The 22,406-nt window shown below is 44.3% G+C and overlaps 1 protein-coding gene across 1 annotated transcript in view; it reads right to left on the reverse strand.

The window, feature by feature from the left end:
* Positions 1-22,406, reverse strand: part of LOC126175088 (protein N-terminal asparagine amidohydrolase) — a 252,953-nt gene that overhangs the window by 33,819 nt on the left and 196,728 nt on the right. The window contains exon 2 of the mRNA XM_049921632.1: positions 15,049-15,245. Coding sequence (XP_049777589.1) covers positions 15,049-15,235 — 187 coding nt within the window. The 5' untranslated portion in view covers positions 15,236-15,245. The remainder of the gene's footprint in view (positions 1-15,048; positions 15,246-22,406) is intronic.

A 22,406-nucleotide genomic window follows, 5' to 3' on the forward strand; every position in this document is an offset into this window, starting at 1 on the left:
TATCTTCAGTTTCCGTCTCTGTCTCATCCGTGAGTGCCACTAATAGCCTTTGTACACGACCAAAATTTCTTTGGATTTTGTGAAAGATCATTTGACTAAATTCTGCTACGGTAGTCACTGAAGGCCTTCAAGCTCTCCTCAGTTGACAGGCAAACACGTTTCATTCAGCATCTCCTTATCTATAGTCCTAGGCTTTGCTTCACATCTATTATGCAGTGGTCTATGTTTCCTTAGAACCATCTTTACAGTGACTGTATACCATGGAGGTTCTCTCCCATTATGAACTGTTATACTGGATACACATCTATTCAGTGCGTGGTCAACTATTTTTTTTAAATTTGAGCCATATTCAATAAAAATTTTCTGGGTTTGTGACCGCGTTGCCAACGTATATGAAACTACCGACGTGTCAATTACTGTTGCAAGCGACCTTCTTCAGGGTGTTTACGTGTACATGCTCCTACCCTATGTTACAAATTTCAACTTCGTCATTGAGATATGACATTACTGGTCTTAGTTGTTCTTTGTATTTTGGTAACAACCGCCTCATGATCACCGATACCAGTTTCGATGAGGACATCCTATTTGTTGCCATTAGATCTAACTGTTTCCACCATGTGTGATGTTGCACACTACCTGTTCTACGTAGTTTTCAGAGAAGGCATCAACTGATGTTCACAGGGTGTCTTGTCATGCCCACCATTAAGAAAATTGTAATTCTCCAACTTGATTGTCGGAAGATTAAAGTCTCTACCGATGATGAAACTATCTGAAGTACATTATTAAAAAAGAAACACAGGGAAAGAAAATGATAATCATGCGAAAGGTATGAAACTCTTGTTAAGTTACCTTATGCAAGAGAAAAATCCTGTGAACATGTTATTTCTCCTAATAAAAATACTGTGAAGTTATGTGGTGGCCTCCCTAGAGTTACAACTATCTCTTCAAGAGCTGAACCGTTGCTAATTCAGGTAACTGGTTGTTTTAATTTCCTGTTACCAAACATAGTTCCTTGTTTGCAAAAAAGTTGCCAATTTTTAGGAAAAATTTAAATTTTATTAGTGTAGTTCTCTGTTGTTACAATCAACAGATATGTTTGTAATTAGAGAATTAAAAGTAATACGACAATTTTTAATAAAAATGACGAATACAGCAGAATCTAGACTACGTGGCTCGCGACTATCCATCCCTTCATTTTAAAGGGATGTCCGCAAGAATTTTTACAGGAAGTGGGTGGACGGGGAGGGGAGCAAGAGTTTAAAAATGCCTTTTTTTTTAAATATAAATGAGTAGGTCTCTTTCGAGACTTGTGACGACACAAGAATTACATTTTATAAGTGACATAAAAACTGTGTTATATTCCACAGAGTTGGCGGTTATCTACGCACTTAAAAATGTTTGAGAATTCCATAAAGAGTAACAGCTCTATACTCCAGATGCCACGGTGAGGATGGGGTGGGGGTTGCGTGGGGATGGGGAAAGCGTGAGCCTCCATATTACACAGCCCCTACAAAAACGGAATTTTGTGAACGTATTGCAAGCTGGCGTCTTCGCCGGTCCCTCGAAGTACCGTGCGCATCATGAAAAGTGCAAATTTCCTTGTGTACAACGTGCATTATTTCAAGTTTCATTTGATTAAGGTAAACATTATAACACTTATGTTAAAATGATTTTACCAGGAGCCCAAGGAGGGGTAACTAATGTAGACTAGCTTCCGCAAGGGAATTCTTAGAATCTGTATACAGGATTTTTATTTTTATTCATTACAGATTTCTCACTGATGTCTAGCAATGAGACTCTGCTAAACGTAAAATACTGTGACTTCAGCTTGTGAAGGTGCTCACCTGAAGTTATAGGGATTACTAGGTCCGGTGGCGGTTCTGTCGCTGTCCTACAGTCAAGGTGGATGCGAAACTTTACTGAAAACTGCCGAAAAAGCGCCCACAATATTTACTCTGGCGCTTCCTCGAAACGCCCTTATCCAGACGTGAAAGGGGACCGACCCAATACCCCGGCGTGCGGTCTACCGGCACAACATAAAAATGGCGGCAGTACACTATTGGCCATTAAAATTGCTACACCACGAAGATGTGCTATAGACGCGAAATTTAACCGACAGGAAGAAGATGCTGTGATATGCAAATGATTAGCTTTTCAGAGCATTCACACAAGGTTGGCGCCGGTGGCGACACCTACAACGTGCTGACATGAGGAAAGTTTCCAACCCGTTTCTCATACACAAACAGCAGTTGACCGGCGTTGCCTGGTGAAACGTCATTGTGATGCCTCGTGTAAGGAGGAGAAATGCGCACCATCACGTTTCCGACTTTGATAAAGGTGGGATTGTAGCCTATTGCAATTGCGGTTTATCGTATCGCGACATTGGTGCTCACGTTGGTCGAGATCCAATGACTGTTAGCAGAATATGGAATCGGTGGGCTCAGGAGATTAATACGGAACGCCGTGCTGGATCCCAACGGCCTCGTATCACAAGCAGTCGAGATGACAGGCATCTTACCCGCATGGCTGTAACGGATCGTGCAGCCGCGTCTCGATCCCTGAATCAACATATGGGGACGTCTGCAAGACAACAACCATCTGCACGAACAGTTCGACGACGTTTGCAGCAGCATGGTCTATCAGCTCGGAGACAATGGCTGCGGTTACCCTTGACGCTGCATCACAGACAGGAGCGCCTGCGATGGTGTACTCAACGACGAACCTGGGTGCAAGAATCGCAAAACGTCATTTTTTTCGGATGATTCCAGGTTCTGTTTACAGCATCATGATGGTCGCATCCGTGTTTGGCGACATCGCGGTAAACGCACATTGGGAGCGTGTATTCGTCATCGCCATACTGGCGTATCACCCGGCGTGATGGTATGGGGTGCCATTGGTTACACGTCTTTGTCACCTGTTGCTCGCATTGACGGCACTTTGAACTGTGGACGTTACATTTCAGATGTGCTACGACCCGTGGCTCTACCCTTCATTCTATCCCTGCGAAACCCTACATTTCAGCAGGCTAATGCACGACCGCATGTTGCAGGTCCTGTTCGGCCCTTTCTGGATACAGAAAATGTTCGACTGCTGCCCTGGCCAGCACATTCTCCAGATCTCTCACCAACTGAAAACGTCTGGTCAATGGTGGCCGAGCAACTGGCTCGTCACAATACGCCAGTCACTACTCTTGATGACCTGTGGTATCGTGTTGAAGCTGCATAGCCAGCTGTACCTGTACACACCATCCAAGCTGTGTTTGACTCAGTGTCCAGGCGTATCAAGGCTGTTATTACGGCCAGAGGTGGTTGTTCTGGGCACTGATCTCTCAGGTTCTATGCACCCAAATTGCGTGAAAATGTAATCACATGTCAGTTCTAGTATAATATATTTGTCCAATGAATACCCGTTTATCATCTGCATTTCTTCTTGTTGTAGCAATTTTAATGGTCAGTATTGTATTTGTGCCCGTCATTTGTCCCCGATTCCATTACGCAAAAAAATAGAAGGCGAGAAAATAACATAATAACTCCTGTAACATGAACATATGTGAAGTTCTGTAAGGAAAAAAAAAGTGTCTTAGCTGGGATTTAAGTTAGATAAGAATTTCTTAAAGTTCATTCTCTGATTTTCCACTTCGAGGAGTATCTTTTGTTGGTTACTTTTCTTTATATCGAAAAAGATTTTCTCAATCGTTCTTACTTTTTTTTCCACTTCATTTTTTTAATGTTCAGTTTGAGTCTAGAGTTACAGTCCCATGAATATTCTGTAAATATTTTCTAGCTTTATTTCGTAACTGGGTATATACCATGTGTTTCATCATACAAGGATTGTTGAATCAACAATGTCACACCTACATTCATATTAATAACATAAAAAGATACGATTTGCACATACCGTTGAAGTATGTGTAGTGTTTCAGTATCAAAGTAATTTACCTAAACATTAGCTCCCAATCCCAATAGCAACGACACCTTCCATCAGTGCACAACAGAATCACAACATTATTTTATCATTTGTCTATGAAAAAGAAGACCCACGATGGATTGATGATTTTGTTTTCTGTTATACAAGACAGAGCTATTGTAGCACACTCGGAAAAACATAGCCAGGCTATACTGTAGATCCATACTAAATCACAAACACATTAGTAAAAAAAAATAAAAATAAAATAGAATTTTCTGTGCTACATGAGAGGGCAAAGTACGAAATTTCAAGATCGAAGAAATGTGTGCTCCAGGACTGGGACCTTCTCAACAGTCCATAGATGCAACACCGCACCACGTGCTGTGACAAAGCTGAAAGATCAGCATTTCAGTTAGGACGCTGCACAGCGGTGTGACAAACTGCAGGGACGCGGACTGTTTTGGTTCAGCCCTAGACTATTAAAAGTTGATTCTACCGGTCAATTTGAAGGTCGCACTTTTCTAGTCGTATATTGGTGCTGGGCTACACTTTACCCAACTAATACAAAAAATTTAGCTTTCAAAACCAATTTTGCTCAACTTCAGTTATGACAGTCGACAATAAGTGATAGAAATCATCAAATTAGGAAAATAAACCACTAACATGAACAAATATTAAGTTTCGTAGGCAAACAAAGTGTTATACATGACATTAAAGTTGTATGAGCTTTTTTTCCCTTAAGTTTAGGCCCTGTTTTTCTTCCCACTTCGATGGGTATTAGTGAAACATTTTTCTTGATATCTAGCAGGATTCTCTATTTTTCCCCTATTTCAGTCTGTAATATTCATTTTCAACCTAACATTGTGGGACCACAAATAAATTACTTTTCTGATTATTTTCTAGCTTTATTTCATAACTCATTGGATACCCCAGATTTAATCGTAAGGGGATGTAACTTCAAATTGTTCAATCAATAAGGTTGCTTACATATTCATAAGAGAAAAATATGTCTTGGCTATTAATAAACAACTTCAGCTGTATTTAGGCCTTTATTTTTAGATCACTACCGGTTTCATGGCACTAAAAGTCCCTTCAGATGAACATATAACTAAAACATTAGAGCGGAAAAGTTCGTAATTTTGTATCTGTGCTGGTATAAGCTGTCGCCAGCACACAGGTCGGCAAAGATGTTGCATGAAGATCGATAATAAGCACTCGATCAAGCGCGCATATCACGAGAGAGGCCAGAGACAGACTGACAAGCAACACGCTGCTGCCAACGCCCTCTCGACAGCGTGTATTTAGGCCACTGACCGGAGGGCCTCACTCGCCCCTCCAAAGTCTGTCCATGACTACCACCGTGCCAATTGGGATGCCTACCGGGAATCCATTGCCTTACAGGTCGAAAGTCACCCCCTCACTTTCCACCACCCTGATGACATCACCCATGCCTCTTCCTTCCTTCAGAAGACCATCACTGACGCTGTGGAGTCTCATGTCCCTACCAAACTCATCCACTCTCACCGCCCTACGCTTCCTCCACAGGCCGTCCTCCTTCTGCATGAATCCCGCAGGCTCTACCGCTCCTTCCTCCGCACTCGTAACCGGGATACTCTCACCAGCCACCGGCAATTACAGCGACATATCCGGAACCTCCTTACAGCAAAGAAACGCCGGGACTGGCGTCAGACATGCACACGCCTCTACTCAACCCTCCCTGTCAACTCCTCCAAGAACTGGTCAGCCTTCCACCGCCTTACTGGTAGCCATCCCACCCCTCATTACCCCATCCTCCATGACGATCGACCCTTTCCTGACAACCTCAGTAAGGCTCACCATTTTGCTTCCCACCTATCCGAGGTCTTCTCCATTCCTGACGATCCCCATTTTGTTTACTCCCTCTTCCCCACCGTCCTTGACCGCACTGACACCTCTAAAATGTAGACTTTCACGGCCGGAAATATCATGTCCATTATAATTATCCGGGCTGTTATGCCGTGGTCGGTTGATGAATTCTGTGGTGATTCCCAATGTTTCGTCTCCGACTGCGGGAGACATCTTCAAGGGGGTCCGTAGCTCGATGGAAGGTCCAACAAACACACTGGCTCGCTACTGACTGCCGCTAAATTCCGTGTCCGCGCGCCCCCGCGCCGCGGCGTGACGTCACGTGTTTTGAAAACGTCAGTGCAATTGGCCTCTGTCCGTCGCCGTCGATCGCCGTTGCCATCACCCAGTAGTGGACGAGTGGTACACATCTTCTTTAACATCGGCATCCATATACCGTTTAATTTGACGCCCTCCTCCTTTCGGTTGAAATTATTTGGGTGTTTAGCGATTTCGATTGCCTCCCTGTAGAGCCTTTCGTAATATCCGCTCGTGGCCGCTAGTACTTGCGTCTCCTCGAAACGAATATTGTGGTTCCCTGGCTGGAAAGCATGCTCCGCAACAGCTGATCGTTCCGTTTCTCCTCTTCTACAATTTCCCTTGTGCTCTTCCAAACGTTAAGAAACAGTTCTTTTAGTGGTACCCACATAAACATCACCACAGCTGCATGGGATCCTATACACCCCAGATTTTTCCAATGGTTTGCGAGCGTCCTTGGCAGGCCTAAGGTATTCCTGTATCTTCCTGGTGGGCTTGTAAATTACGGTAATATTCCGCTTCGTCAAGATCCTCCCTATTCTTTCCGTTACATTTTTAACAAACGGCAGGAAAACCTTAGATTTTGCAGTAGCCTGTACGTCAGTATGATTTCTGCGTGGCTGCCTCAACGCACGTTTTATTTCGGCGGACGAATATCCGTTCTTCGTTAGTGCATTGTGGAGATGTTCCATCTCGGCGTCGAGCAACTCAGGTTCACAAATATTTCTAGCTCTGTCCGCTAACGTCTTGATAACACTACTGGGTGATGGCAACGGCGATCGACGGCGACGGACAGAGGCCAATTACACTGACGTTTTCAAAACACGTGACGTCACGCCGCGGCGCGGGGGCGCGCGGACACGGAATTTAGCGGCAGTCAGTAGCGAGCCAGTGTGTGTGTTGGACCTTCCATCGAGCTACGGACCCCCTTGAAGATGTCTTCCGCAGTCGGAGACGAAACGTTGGGAATCACCACAGAATTCATCAACCGACCACGGCATAACAGCCCGGATAATTATAATGGACACTGACACCTCTGTTCCCCCGCTCGCCCCTAGCTTCCAGTACTTGGATCGGTTACCCCCCTCCGACATCAACACTCCCGTCACCACACAAGACATCACACTCGTCCTCCGCTCCAAACGCAACACCGCCCCTGGTCATGATGGCGTCACCTACCGTCACCTCAAGGAATCCCCTCCATCCTTCCTGTCTGTCCTTGCTACCCTGTACAATGTCCTCCTCTCCACTGGATTTTACCCTGACCTGTGGAAGACTTCCCGTGTCCTGCTGTTCCCTAAGCCTAACAAACCCCCCTCTGCTACCTCTTCCTATCGTCCCATCTGCCTCACCTCCGTGTTCAGTAAGGTCTTTGAGGCCATCCTCTCTCGCCGTATCCACCGCCACCTTAACCAGCACCACCTCCTTCCTCTTACCCTGGCTTCCGGCCTTCCTTCTCTGCTGACGACCAGCTCCTTAACCTTACCCATCTTCTTTCCCTCCAACTTAACTCCCGTTGCTCTGCTATCTTTGTTTCCCTTGATCTCCAGAACGCCTATGACCGTGTCTGGCATCCCAGGCTCCTTTTCAAACTCCAGACCTATGCTCTCCCCATCAACTTCGTCCGTCTCGTTGCTTCCTTCCTCTCCCATCGTCCCTCCTATGTGACTATCCACAATTCCAACTCCTGTACTTTCTACCCCTCTGCCGGCGTGCCCCAAGGTTCTGTCCTTTCCCCTCTCCTCTATCTCCTGTATACTGCTGATATGCCCAAACCTCCCCCTCCTGTTTATCTTCTCCAGTTCGCTGATGACGCCGCCTTCCTAGCCCTTTATCCTACCCTTCAACGGTCCCAACGTACCCTCCAAACCCACCTTGACCAATTCACCGCTTGGTGCAACCAGTGGTTCATCCGTGTTAATCCCTCCAAGACCCAGGCGATCATCATAGGCCGCACCACCCGCTCCTTCCGCCTCCATGATTTCTACCTCACCATTTATGGCCGTCCTATCCACCTCACTCCTACCCTCAAATAACTTGGCCTCACACTCGACCGCCACCTCACCTGGACTCCCCATCTCCTTACCATCCAAAACAAAGCTCACAACCGCCTACGCCTCCTGAAACTCCTGTCCGGCCGGACGTGGGGTCTGCATCCTTCCACCATCCTTCACACCTACAAATCCATGATCCGCCCCCACCTTTGTTATGCCAGCATCGCTTGGATTTCCACCCTTCCCCGGTTCTATAGAGCCCTCCAAATCCTCGAACGCCATGCACTCCGCCTCGCCTTCCGCATCCGCCTTCCGTCCCCCACGGACATCCTCTATGACCACATCCCCCTTCCCCCACCTTCTCCTTTTCCTTGAACACATCCGCACACTATATATTGTCTGCCGCCTTGATCCCCCTCACCCCCTGGTGTCTCCCTTCCTCTCCACTCCCAACCAGTTGCCGCGCCTTTACCGTTGTGTCCCTCCCTCTCTCCATCTCCACACCCTCCATCTCCTTTCCCAACACAACTTCCACCGTCTACCCCTCCCGGATGATGAGCTTCGCCCTGACATCTACCCTTCCTACCAACTCTAACCCCCTCTTCCTGCCTCCTCCTCAGGGCTCCCTCTCCTCCCCCTCCCCCTCCCCCCTTCTGAGCGGATTTTCCCACCTAATCCCCCTCCATCTCTTGTGCCTTCTTTCAGTGTCTCTGCGCTCCCTCCTGCCCTGTCTTCCCTTTTCCTCTCCCGCCCCATGTGTCTCCTGCCTCTTCGTGAACCCACGGTTGCCCCTCCTCTCTTCATCCCGCCGCTTCCCCAGCTGTTCCATGCTCTTCCCTCATTTTCCATCCTCTCTGACCTTTCCCTCGGCAGGTCCCACCTGGTAGTTTTATTCTTCGTCGTGTGTGCTCCAAGTGGGTTTTAAGTGTGTTGTTTCGGAGTGTTTTTAATACTGTGGCCAACTTTTAACCTGTGCATGCGCATCCAGTGTCTTCTCTGTGTTTTAAGAATCGTCAACTGTGTTTTTTTAACTTTCTGGTGACTTTTTTAACTGTCCCCAATGAACTTCTACATATCAGTGTATTTTTACCTCCATTTTCTCCCCTTACTCTGTTTTATGTTCCCTTTTTTTATCTCCTTATGTATGTATTATTTTATTCTTGTTTTAGTTGTCGTGTCACTCGGCTGAAGAGCGGCGGATTGTGCTGCTGACAGCCCTCCCCTGCCCATATGGGTCAGGGGAATGAAATCACAATAAAGGAAAAAAAAGTGCCTCACTCACTGACTCACTCATCGAGTTTGGCGTCTGTCAGTACATTCGCAGAGCAGGACTAGCAGTGGGACTAAAGTTTGTAATAACAATGTTACTGATATTGTCTATCTGGGGACTATTACTGATAAGCTTGTACCACAACACATATCCTCTATTCGAGTATACGGTATAAGTAAATAAAGAACCGTCTTAATCTATGTGTGTGAGCCGTGTGGCTCGGTCAGCGATATTCCCGCCGCCGGTGTATGTGTCATCTTTCTGGTGGTGTGCGCAGAGCGCGCGGTGACTCCCCCTACCAGGCCCATCGGGGAGCGAGCGGTAAGCTCTAGCAAGCAGCGAGAAATTTTACTTTGGGACGCCTAGCAGTAACGTCGTTTGCCAGGTCTGGCGGGCAGTACAGGTGCCATGCAGGCAGCAGGAAGAGGACATCTAAAAGGGGCTGTTTACCCAGGTGACGGCGCCGTAGCAAATATCGCCGGCGTGGAAGCAGGCACGTTACTGGGAAGCCGTTGGTGTATTTCGGTTGCTATATGTCTCCTGGATCTGCGGCGGCTGGCATCTTCGAACAAGCAAGATGGTAAGGGCCTTGCTTGTGCTGTAAATTGTGGCCGGAATCGACTACTGGGTTCAGTGCTGTTGACTTAATTTTCTTGGACGGCCGTTGCTACTCCTACTGAGTTTTCCCAGTGTGCGATTTCCAGGGGGGGGGGGGGGAGGATTTTCCCCCCCTCTGCATCAGACTATCCCCTCCTCTGGTTTTAGTTTATGCATCCCTACCTGGGATGTTTATTTCCCACGCACTGGAGTAAAACTTTACATATAATTTAAATTTGTGGAGCCGAACACTGAAAGTTTTTAATAAGTCTTACTATTAATACTATTAATATGTTTCAGTTTTCTATCATCAGAATAAGTACAACTTTTCACAAATGTGGCTCTACTTTTTGAATTCCCCTCGTATATCTGTACCCGGATGTAGATGATTTTGTAATTAAGCTTTACTTATAATGTACTTTCAAAGATATAACAAGGGATGGCTTTTCTGATAGTGCATACGCGTCAATAGTGAGTTTCGGCATTAACATCTATTTATAAATAGCTGTTTAACCACGCGTAACGCCACGGTCCAAGCTAGTAACATATATAATTCTACTAACCCCCTAAGACATCCCCCCCCCCCCCCCCCCACTGGTAAAAGCACAAATCGCACCCTGGTTTGTCCTCGAATGTGTTAATTTTAACTTGCTTACTACGCAAGGTTCTAGTGAGAGCGGTATGTGGTGTGATGATTAACATTTGCTAGGGCTTGGAGTGCTGATACATTCTGTTTGTATATTGCTACAGTCAGTGTTAACTGCCAGTGAAAATAGTTTGGTTGGTCCTTGTCTAAGTGCCGCCTGGTTATTTTATTTATATCACACAACAGAGTTAAGCTGGCCAATTGCTATAGATATACATGGATAAAATTTTCCCTGGATATATTTTGCTGCGAATTGCAATAACAGTACTGTTACGTTTCTATCATAAGTGATAATGTGTCTGAGAGACACGTGTCTTAACTTTAAATGAGTAGTTTCATAAATTCTTAGAAGTTACTGGGAGGCCAGCTGTTATTGTGTGTTTAAAAAGTTTGAAACCGATTCTATTAATGAAAGTACAAGAATTCCTTCAATGACAGTATGTGGATATGCTAATTAATTATGATTTAATCACAGATTAAAGTGTGGCTATTTGCTGTAAGTCGCCTTGTGTTTTGTGTCGGGGGGGGGGGGGGGGGGCGGTGGTCTCGATATACTGTTAGCATGCATGCTAGTTACTTGCATTTGATTTCGTTTTAACTGGACTTCTGCTGTTTGTCTTGGTAGCGGGTGCGGGGTCCTTGGTTGCGTCCTGCTTGTGCTGTTGTGTATTTTCCGTCCCCTTTGCCCGAGCGTGCCGGCTGGCCGTGTATCTTAATTCGCTCGCAGCTTAATGTATAACTGGCCTTACATACATAAGATAATAGATTTGTACTGCTTAGCTGATGTTCATTAATCGGTTGATTAATTCTACAGATAATGTGCTTTATTGTGTTTCCAATTAGTTAAGGCAAGTGTCAGTCTGTTATAGATACCCACTAGCTCTGGGATTTTTCGTGTCTATTCGTGACCACTGCTGTTCCCGTCTGGGAGTCCGTACGGAGCCTGTATTGGAAACAGCTGAATGGGCGGGCGTCCGCTTCTGGGCGTAGTTTGTTGAATCCCACGAGGTTGCTTGGTCACATGAAATTTTTTATATTCTACATTGTAGGGTGCCTGCCATTTAAGTAAGGTGGCTGCGTGGCATGGTACATGATTTTTTGTTGCCTGTACTCTGAATTACTTTTGGTAATACCAATTACTGCACTAACGAAAGACAGGGTTGTAGCGTCTCCCCGATGTTATTCAATCTGTATATTGAGCAAGCAGTAAAGGAAACAAAAGATAAATTCGGAGTAGGTATTAAAATCCATGGAGAAGAAATAAAAACTTTGAGGTTCACCGATGACATTGTAATTCTGTCAGACAGCAAAGGACTTGGAAAAGCAGTTGAACGGAATGGACAGTGTCTTGAAAGGAGGATAAAAGATTAACATCAACAAAATCAAAACGAGGATCATGGAATGTAGCCGAATTAAGTCGGGTGATGCTGAGGGAATTAGATTAGGAAATGAGACACTTAAAGTAGTAAATGAGTTTTGCTATTTGGGGAGCAAAATAACTGATGATGGTCGAAGTAGAGAGGATATAAAATGTAGACTGGCAATGGCAAGGAATGTGTTTCTGAAGAAGAGGAATTTAACATCGAGTATAGATTTACGTGTCAGGAAGTCGTTTCTGAAAGTTTTTGTATGGAGTGTAGTCATGTATGGAAGTGAAACATGGACGATAAATAGTTTGGACAGAAAGAGAATAGAAGCTTTCGAAATGTGGTCCTACAGAAGAATGCTGAAGATTAGATGGGTAGATCACATAACTACTGAGGAGGTATTGAATAGAATAGGGGAGAAGAGTAGTTTGTGGCAGAACTTGACTAGAAGAAGGGACCAGTTGGTAGGCCATGTTCTGAGGCATCAAGGGATCATAAATTTAGCATTGGAGGGCAGCGTGGAGGGTAAAAATCGTATAGGGAGACCAAGAGATGAATACATTAAGCAGATTCAGAAGGATGTAGGTTGCAGTAGGTACTGGGAGACGAAGAAGCTTGCACAGGATAGAGTAGCATGGAGAGCTGCATCAAATCAGTCTCAGGACTGAAGACCACAACAACAACAACAACATTTCCTCTATAAATTTTTAGTAAATTGTTCTTCAGGTGGATCATAGTTTTTGGGTAAATAATTAAGTTATTTCACTAAATATGTAACAGGCCATAAGTACCATGGTTTATGAATGTTTAAATTTTGAAGTAACTTGCTTTCACATAAATGGTAATCTTAAAAAAGTGTTGATGGTTTTATTTGTTATGTCTTGTTTAAATGTGCCAAATAAATGTTCAGTGCAACTGTCGATGGTGATTGCCTGATGTGTTACTTGGTCCAGTCCTAACACCCCACAGCCTACTGTGCTGAGCTTGTGTCGTTGTGTAAAAGGTTGAATTCCATGCTGTGCCGACACATCAGTGTGCATTTGTGTTGTAGAAAGAAGATACTGGCCACCCATAACATCATCCTCTCCCTTGCTGTCTTACAGTACAAGACTTTTACAGTACCCAAAAGTCCTTGTCCATCAGGACAAAAAAACCACTAAAAGATTATACATCTTTGAATAAAACAGCTGGATGCATGGATTCCAATCCAATATGGTGCAGGTGGCAGCTTCTGTGGTCAATGTGCAGTTGCGCAACAGGTGGCCGACCACGTGTTATCTTCATGTAAAAATAAAGGACTCAATATAGATGAAACAGTTTAATAACACCCATGTCTGTGGTTGCCCTGTCCACAAGGTTGTTTGCAGAAAACGACGTACTCTGCATATATCAAATGGCTCTGAGCACTATGGGACTTAACATCTATGGTCAACAGTCCCCTAGAACTTAGAACTACTTAAACCTAACTAACCTAAGGACATCACACAACACCCAGTCATCACGAGGCAGAGAAAATCCCTGACCCCGCCGGGAATCGAACCCGGGAACCCGGGCGTGGGAAGCGAGAACGCTACCGCACGACCACGAGCTGCGGACTCTGCATATATCGTACTAGTGAAATATGATTACCATGTAGGTAACAACGTAATCTAACTTAAAGATACTAAGTACGTAGATAAATTAATTTTTTGAGATGCAGTTAATTTTTTGTACTTGTCAAATTTAGTTCTTCGGGCATGACACATTTTCAGACTTACTGAACGAGTTACATCAAACTGGCAATTTAAGAATCTTTCTCCCTCTTGGAAAAATTTCTGTGTACATACATGGTCGCAGTCTAAGGAAACCACAGAAAATCCAAAACTGGGCAGCGGATCTCAGTATAGGGTGGTGTGGTGGGGGAGGTGAGTGGTTTTTTTCTTTTTTGTTATGGTTTTAGGGCGCAAAACTGCTACGGTCATTAGCGCCTGGACTGTGACTGAGGAAAAGGTAAAAAATGAAACTGAAAACCAGCAGCAATGGGAACGAAACTCAAAAAATTGGGGAAACTAAAAACAGAAGGAAAGCTTAAAAAACCATTATAGATGGGGGTTGTTAGTCCCCAAAAAGAGCTTCAAATGACTGACATCTCACTGGCACTAATAAACTCGAGAACGCGCTCGGCTGAGAGCGTGTCATCTGCTAAAATGGAAGATATATCAGGCGACAGCTGTAGACGGGCGCGTAACGGAGTAAAACAGGGGCACTCAAGTAAAAGGTGTCTCACTGTCCACAGCTGAGAGCAGTGGGGACAGAGTGGGGGAGGATCGCCACTTAAAAGATGTCGATGGCTAAAAAGACAGTGCCCTATCAGGAGTCTAGTTAAAATTATCTCCTCCCGACGACGAGTTCGGGAGGAAGATGTCCAAGCACAGGGAAGAGCTTTCACGTCCCGCAATTTATTAGTGGGAAGTGTCGACCAATGTGCGTGCCATAAAAGAGCAACACGACGACATAAAACACTCCGCATATCGGCGAAGGGAATCATGCGAATGGATGGCTGAAGAAGAGACATTGCAGCCTTGGCCGCTATATCTGCCGCCTCATTTCCACAGATACCAACATGTCCTGGGATCCAGAGGAACGCCACAGAGACGCCCCCCAAGTGGAGCAGGTGGAGGCAGTCCTGAATCCGGTGGACCAGAGGGTGGACAGGGTAGAGAGCTTGGAGACTGAGGAGAGAGCCGAGCGAATCTGAGCAGATAACATACTGTATCCGCTGATGGCGACGGATGTATTGGACAGCCTGGAGAACAGCGTAAAGCTCCGCAGTAAAAACCGAACACTGGTCGGGAAGCCAAAATCGATTGGGGGTGTCGCCAACAATATAGGCACTCCTAACTCCAAACGATGTTTTTGAGCCATCAGTGTAAATAAATGTGGCATCCTTCATTTGTGCGCATAGAGCAGCAAATGCCCGATGATAAACAAGAGAAGGGGTTACCATCCTCGGGAAACGTGACAGAGGTCACGGAGCAGGCAGGTTCGGGGCCGGAGCCAAGGCGGTGCTGTACCCCAAGTTGTCAAGAAAGTTTTAGTAAAGTGGAAGGAAAGAGAATGGAGAGGAGAGTGGTGCAGTCTACTCACTGTCGTGTGGTACTGTGACGGCGAGCTCGCGCTGGCGCACGTAGAGTAGTCCGGCGGGGCCCACAACCTTGTTGGGGATGGCGACGAACTGCTGGGCCGAGTCCTTATAGATGGGGTGTGCCTGCAGCAGCGACCGCGTATCCGGCGGTGGCTCGTCCTGCAGCACCCCGCTCAGCACCAGCACCATGCTGCAACAGCTGAGGAGAGCGAGGGTCTTCAGCAGGCGGCCATGCGTAGCTCTAGAGGTTGGCAGCAGGGAGAGTACGAGGCTAGTATTGAGGGTTGCATACATCGGAAATCAAGGCGCCGCCGCTACGCCAGTGCCATACCGGCTTCCTTCCGTCTTGCTGCTCACTGAGGTGACAAGTCATGGGATAGCAATATGCACATATACAGATTGCTCTAGTATCGCGCACACAATGTATAAAATGGCAGTGTATTGGCAGAGATGTTATTTTTACTCAGATGATTCACGTGAAAACGCTTTCGACGCGGTTATGACTGCAAGATGGGAATTAACAGACTTCAAAGGCAGTGCCGTAATTGGAGCTTGTAATGGTTTTCTATTTACGTGGCCATTACGGCACTCCAACCCCAGTTCTCGTTACCGGTAAATTCGTACTACTTTCCTGCGAAGTAACAGACATATTTTTTGACAATATTCACATTTGGTTTTATTAATGTATAGGTACTCCGATGTATCGATATATTACAGTGATTTGGTTCTTGTGTGTATTCATTTCTGTGAGACTGTCATATTCTTTGACTTACTTGTAACCGTTTTGGCGCGAATGCGCACACAGAGCAGTCTTTGTTTCACTTTGCAGAAGTTATTTTGTTTTGTAAAAGAACAGTCAAGTACTGTGTTTGGTTACAGTGGAAATTAAATATATGAAGATTGATACAAAACTGTTTTCTTGATGATGTGACAATTAAGAAAAAGTATATCTGAATTAGATGGCTGGTGTGGCCATGCGGATCTAGGTGCTTCAGTCTGGAACCGCGTGACTGCTACCGTCGCAGGTTCGAATCCTGCCTCGGGCATGGATGTGTGTGATGTCCTTAGGTTAGATAGGTTTAAGTAGTTCTAAGTTCTAGGGCACTGATGACCACAGATGTTAAGTCCCATTGTGCTCACAGCCATTTGAACCATATATGTGAATTTACAATAAGTTTAATAAAAATGTGGATCGTGAACACCGAGTCAAAAATTATTTCTACCATACCATTGTTCTGATTTGGGATTGTTTGATCATTAGGAATTTCCTGAAAAACGCATTGGTTAGGTCTTCAAATATTGCTAAAATACAGATCTAGACCTTCTAGCAGTCAAAGTGGAATCACCCTAGAATCAACAAGATGAGTCATAACTTCGACGAAATCTACGTGGGAATCCATTCAAGGTAAGTGCCAAAATTAATGACTTTTTTTACAGTGACTTCATTATTTTCATTCTGACGATACCACCCACAGGCAATAACTTTGTTGTTGCCCGATAAAGCGAACATATGCTGCGTGAGCAACATTATTAGTCTGATTTCTTACCTACTTTGCAAGTGGTGGTATTGTTAGAAGCTGGACACATGGGACATCCCATTTGGGAAATCGGTTTATGAATTCAGTTTTCCGAGGTCAACAGTGTGCTGACAATATCAGATTTCAGGCATTACCTCCCACCACAGACAACACTTTGGCTGACGGCCTTCACTTAACAACCGAGAGCAGCAGCGTTTGCACAGAGTTGTCAATGCGAACAGGCAAGCAACACTGCCTGAAATAACAGCAGAAATCAATGTGGGATGTACAACGGACGTATCCGTTAGGGCAATGTGGTGAAATTTTGCGTTAAGGGGAGGTACCAGTGAAATTTCAACCCGACCGTAAAAAAAATCACAGGGGAGTAAAAATTTGAGTCATAATATATCTCGGCATGCCGAATTAAGCGGGTAAATCCAATTTGCAAAACAGAAAGATTTAACCAAAAAGTTTAAGACTAACGGAGGAGTAGCATTTTTTTGTTTCAGTCATTTTAAATTTTTTCTAAGAAGTTGAAGTACTGTGACCTTTTTAACACACTATGCAAACGAAAAGTGTAGATAAATTATAAAAAAATTGTTTTTATAATACATGACAGGAATTTAGCGTAAACTAGAATTACTAAAACATTCTACAATGTTTGGCTCAGTATGAAGGAAGAATAAATAAAAGACGATCCAATAGTTTGGTGAAAAGTGTCATGAACAACTGAAGGAAGCTACGATAAAAATACTTGCAGAGTATTACAAAAAAGCAGTATATGGATATAAAGGTGATATGAAGATGTGTATAAACATACTTTTCGATATGATTGACATTTTACAGCTACAATGGTCTCAACTAATTTACTATTTTCAGAATATGAAAGCTGCAACATACGCATTAATATATTATTGCGCTTCTACTGAAAAAAAGAAAAAAAAATCCTCAGCATTGTCCTGCCCGAAAGGAGATTCATCACGCTGTTGGTAAAGACATTGAGTCTGGGTCTCATGCTTCCAATATAAAAACACCTATAAATCAACTTTATTTAAATAAAATATTGCCTCTTTCTACTCGCTTAAGTGATGGAAAAATGGAAATGTCGTGTGGTTAGGTCCTCCCGTCGGGTAGACTGGTCGCCTGCCTGGTGCAAGTCTTTTGAGATGACGCCACTTCGGCGACTTGCGCGTCGATGATGATGATGATGATGATGATGATGAAGAGAACACACCGCCCAATCCCTGAGCGGAGAAAATCTCCGACCCAGCCGGAAATCGAACCCGGGGCCCTTGACATGACAGTCCGTCACACTGACCACTCAGCTGTCGGGGCGCTTAAGCGATGATTCACTACTAACAAGATGGGCTCTATGTGTAACTCAAAATGTTAATGAGAGTTTACACAGTGTTTTATGGAGTAGGTGTCCCATAGAGACACATTTTCTGCAATGAGAGTGAAAGTAGCGGTTTCTATCAGTATTTGTAAATATGTTGGCTCTCACCGAGTTATTTTAGAAATAAGGACAAAATGAGGACTAAATGTCCTAACGAACAGCACAAGCATCAGCGAAAAAGGTCAAAGTAGCATTGCACCAAGCGGAAGAGGAATATTCGAAAAAACAGAAACAAGTGGGTCCAAAAACTGGCTCTGCCAAACATCAAAGAGAAGAAGCTATATTGGAACGTGATGATGAGATCTATGACGCAGAACTGTTTTGATGTAATTGCGTATTATTCACATATATACGGTGTGCATGTGATGTAATACATAAACTGAAAATAAAGAACAATTTTCAAACATATCGAGTCGTCTTATTTATTTTTCCTTCATACGTGGCCAAACATTGTATAATGTAGTAGTAATTCTATTTTGTGCTAAATTCTTGTCACGTATTATAAAAACATTTTTTTTAATAATTTATCTACACTTTTGTTTGAACATAGTGTTAAAAGGGGCACAAACTTCAATTTCTTAGAAGAAATCAAAATGGCCGAAACGAAAAAAATGCTACTTCTCCGTCAATTTTAAACTTTTTTTGCTCAAACTGTTTCTGTCAATAAAACGAGTGGTAACCAACAACTCCATGTAAGGGTCTGAAAAAATGATTTTTTCAAAAATCCAAAAGTATGAAAAATTTTTTTATTTAGCAAATTAGATTTACCCACTTGATTCAGCATGCCAATATATGATCTGAAACAAATTTTCAGCCCCTTGTGATTTTTTTACGATCGGGTTGAAATTTCACCGGTAGCTCCCCTTAATGAGCTAAGGCAGCAGACGACCGACGCGAGTACCTTTGCTAACAGCACGACATCGCCTGCAGCGCCTCTCCTGGGCTCGTGACCATGTCGGTGGGACCCTAGACGACAGCAATACCGTGGCCTGGTCAGCTGGTAACTGCTGAGGACAGCTGGTAACTGCTGAGGTCAGCTGGTAACTGCTGATGGCAGGTTTCGAGCGCGGCGCAGACCCCACGAAGCCATGGACTCATGGTGACAACAAGGCACTGTGCAACTGGTGGTGGCTCCATAATGGTGTGGGTTGTTTCCATGGAACGGACTGGGTCTCCTGGCCCAACTGAACCGATGACTGACTGGAAATGTTTGTGTTCGGCTATTTGGAGACCATTTGCAGTCATGCATAGACTTTGTATTCCCAAACATCGATGAAAATTGTATGGATGACAATGCACCATGTCACCGGACAACAATTGTTCGCGAATGGTTTGAAGAACACTTGGAAAACTCGAGCGAATGGTTTGGCCACGCAGATCGCCTGACAGGAGTCCCATCGAACATTTACGGGAAGTCATTTCGTGCACAAAATCCTGCACTGACAACACTTTCGCAATTGTGGACTGCTATAGAGGCAGCATTGCTCAATATTTCGGGGGGGGGGGGGGGTCACTTCCTGAGAATCGAGTCCATGCTACATTGAGTTGATATACTGCGCCAGGATGTCTGGCACGATATTCGGAGGTATCCCGTGACGCTTGTCGCCTCAGTGTAGTTCGCGATCATGACGAGTCTACGAACGATGGCGCTGCGGTCGCTTCATAGTCGACGACTCGTTCCCTGTTACTGGGGCGTGCAGGAATGTAATGCCACTCGTGACTTGGTACTAACGCTGAATGCAATGACGGACTGTCGGGATTAGATGGCTTCCAACAAAGCTGTTTTGTGAGACTGTGGAAGATGAAAATTAAGTCACGCAATGTATACAACAAACAGGAAGAGTGATGTCTGGAGAAGTTCGTTGCTACAGTCCACACTTTAGACAAAAAAATATACGAAGTTCGTTCAGTGTAAACAAAGTGGTTGTATTCTTGTTTATTCTACCACCACCATGAGAAAATATATGTGCTCTGTCCAACAAAAACCGGGCACAGAGCAACGTCACTTTTATGTATCTGCGACCAAAAAGCGCCCATTTCTGTACTTTTTCACTAATAACGAGTTGTCTAGCTTATCGCTCACTTCTGTAACTTTTTCGAAGACCGCTGTAAATTAATCTTAATAATTAATCACCATTTAGAAAATACATTTCATTGTCGTGTCCTGTTTTCTTGTGCTGTCGCCGCACATACGGTAACGTGTCGAAAGTGTGTGCATGTAAACATAATTCTTAGACATTCTCTGAAAGGATATTAAATATTAAAATAAATTTACAGCAGTCTTCCAAAAAGTTTATCCCATTTATCTTGACCACCCTAAATAACTGTTTGTCCAGATGCAAATTACAAAATGTTTTAAGGAAATGTTCTTTAGGCGTCAAGGGGACATCAATCAGCATGATTGCCTTTGTTTTTTACAAAGATATGAACAGCTGTACGACTTTTTTAAATGGCACCCTGTATTTTTTATTCGGTAATTCATTTCCTCTCCTAAAGACCTATTCAAAAATGTATCACAGTGTACCATTCACTGAAACACAACATTATTAATTAGATAACACAACATCGATTTTGACGCTCCCAGCGCTTAGTGCAGGTACTCGGGGTAATGGGACACATCCACGCGCTGATGTTGACAGAGAACAAATGTAAACATGCGTAGAATGCACACCCGTCATTCCGTCAACCATCGTCAGTTGAAGAGTTGTTTGAGTAGAATGTACACCAACGAAGAGAAGGTAGAAATGCTACTCATGTATGGGGAATGTAGGTTAGCAGCACAGTAATTGCAATACTGTTTTCTTATGTACGGGTACATTTAGTATAGTAGTTTAGTCCTTTTAAATAATGTTGTGTAGAGTAGGTATACAGCAAAGACTGTCCTTCCTACAAACTGCATCGACCTAACTTTTCTTTTATTATTGTTGTTATTGTTGTTGCTGAGCAGCGGAACTGTACAGAGAGCGATATCCTGACAAGAACTCACCTTCCCGACGAATTTTTTCTCGTCTTGTTGCGACGCTTCAGGGAACGGGAAGTTTCAGCCCACGACAACGCAATCGTCGTAGCACTCGTACAGACGAAGCTGCCAAAGTTACTGTTCTCTCTTCCCTTGCTATGAATCCACATGTGAGTACATGACAGCTTGAACACAAGATTGGCATTCCTAAAATCAGTGTACATCGAATTCTTAAACGTCACCGCTTCCATCCTTACCATGTACACCTACATCAAGAGTTGCATGGGAATGATTTCCAGAATCGTGTACAGTCCTGTCAGTGAGCACAGTAGCAAATCCTCGCCAACCCGAACTACTTCTCCAATGTTCTATTTACTGATGAATGTTCCTTCTCAAACAAGGGACATGTAAATACAAGGGACATGTAAATACAAGGAACATGCATTATTGGTCCACCGACATCACATGATGGCTTAGACTGGTGGAATATCAGCGTCAGTGGAGAGCTAATGTCTGGTGTGGGATGCTTAGTACAATTATTGCCCCTTATTTCATCAATGGTAGTCTAAACGACACAGGGTATGCCAACTTTCTCAGACGAATTCTTCCTCCTCTTCTGAATGAAGTGCGGCTAAGAACCAGAATGCTTATGTGGTGTCAATACGATGGATGTCCAGCACATAATGCCTTGCATGAAAGTCGTGTTCTAAACCGACGGTGTCCTGCCAGACGGATTGGTCGAGGAGAAACAATTACTTGGCCTGATAGGTCTCCTGATTGAAATCCTCAGAATTTTCTTCTTGGGGGATGCATTAAAGACGTTGTCTGTCGCGATATTCCAACAATCCAGAGGAAATGCACGAACGTATCGTGATTGCTTGCAATTCTCTTCAGCAGGCAACACTGGATGAAGTAAATAATTTTTTCATTCAACGAGTGAACCAGTGTATCGGTGTCCAGGGTCACCACTTTGAGCACCTTTGAATGTGCTACTCCTGGGCAATGGTACAGGAGAGTCAAATTCAATTTTGTATTATGTTTTTACTTGGTATTCATTTGTTTTCTGACAACTCCAGCAAGTGGACTAGTTTGTGATCCCGGGCTCAAAGTCAATGTTGTATTATGTAATTAATAACGTTGTGTTTCAGTGAATGGTACACTCTGATACGTTTTTGAATAGGTCTTTAGCAGAGGAAATGACCCCCCTGCGGGTTCGGGGGTTAGAATAGGCCCGCGGTATTCCTGCCTGTCGTAAGAGGCGACTAAAAGGAGTCTCACATGTTTTGGCCTTATGTGATGGTCCCCTCTCGGGTTTGACCTCCATCTTTCTAAATTATTCCGAAGAGCGAGCCAATTGGGGAAGGGCGCCTTACATGGTGCACTGTATCCGTCGTGCAATTAGACCTTTAGCCGGCTTTCACGTCGTTGCAATGGTGTCCCGCTCGTTTTCGATCTTTAGGGCGGGGATACGTCCCTGGGTGCGATTAC

The sequence above is a fragment of the Schistocerca cancellata genome, chromosome 3, assembly GCF_023864275.1.
Source record: "Schistocerca cancellata isolate TAMUIC-IGC-003103 chromosome 3, iqSchCanc2.1, whole genome shotgun sequence".
NCBI lineage: Eukaryota > Metazoa > Arthropoda > Insecta > Orthoptera > Acrididae > Schistocerca > Schistocerca cancellata.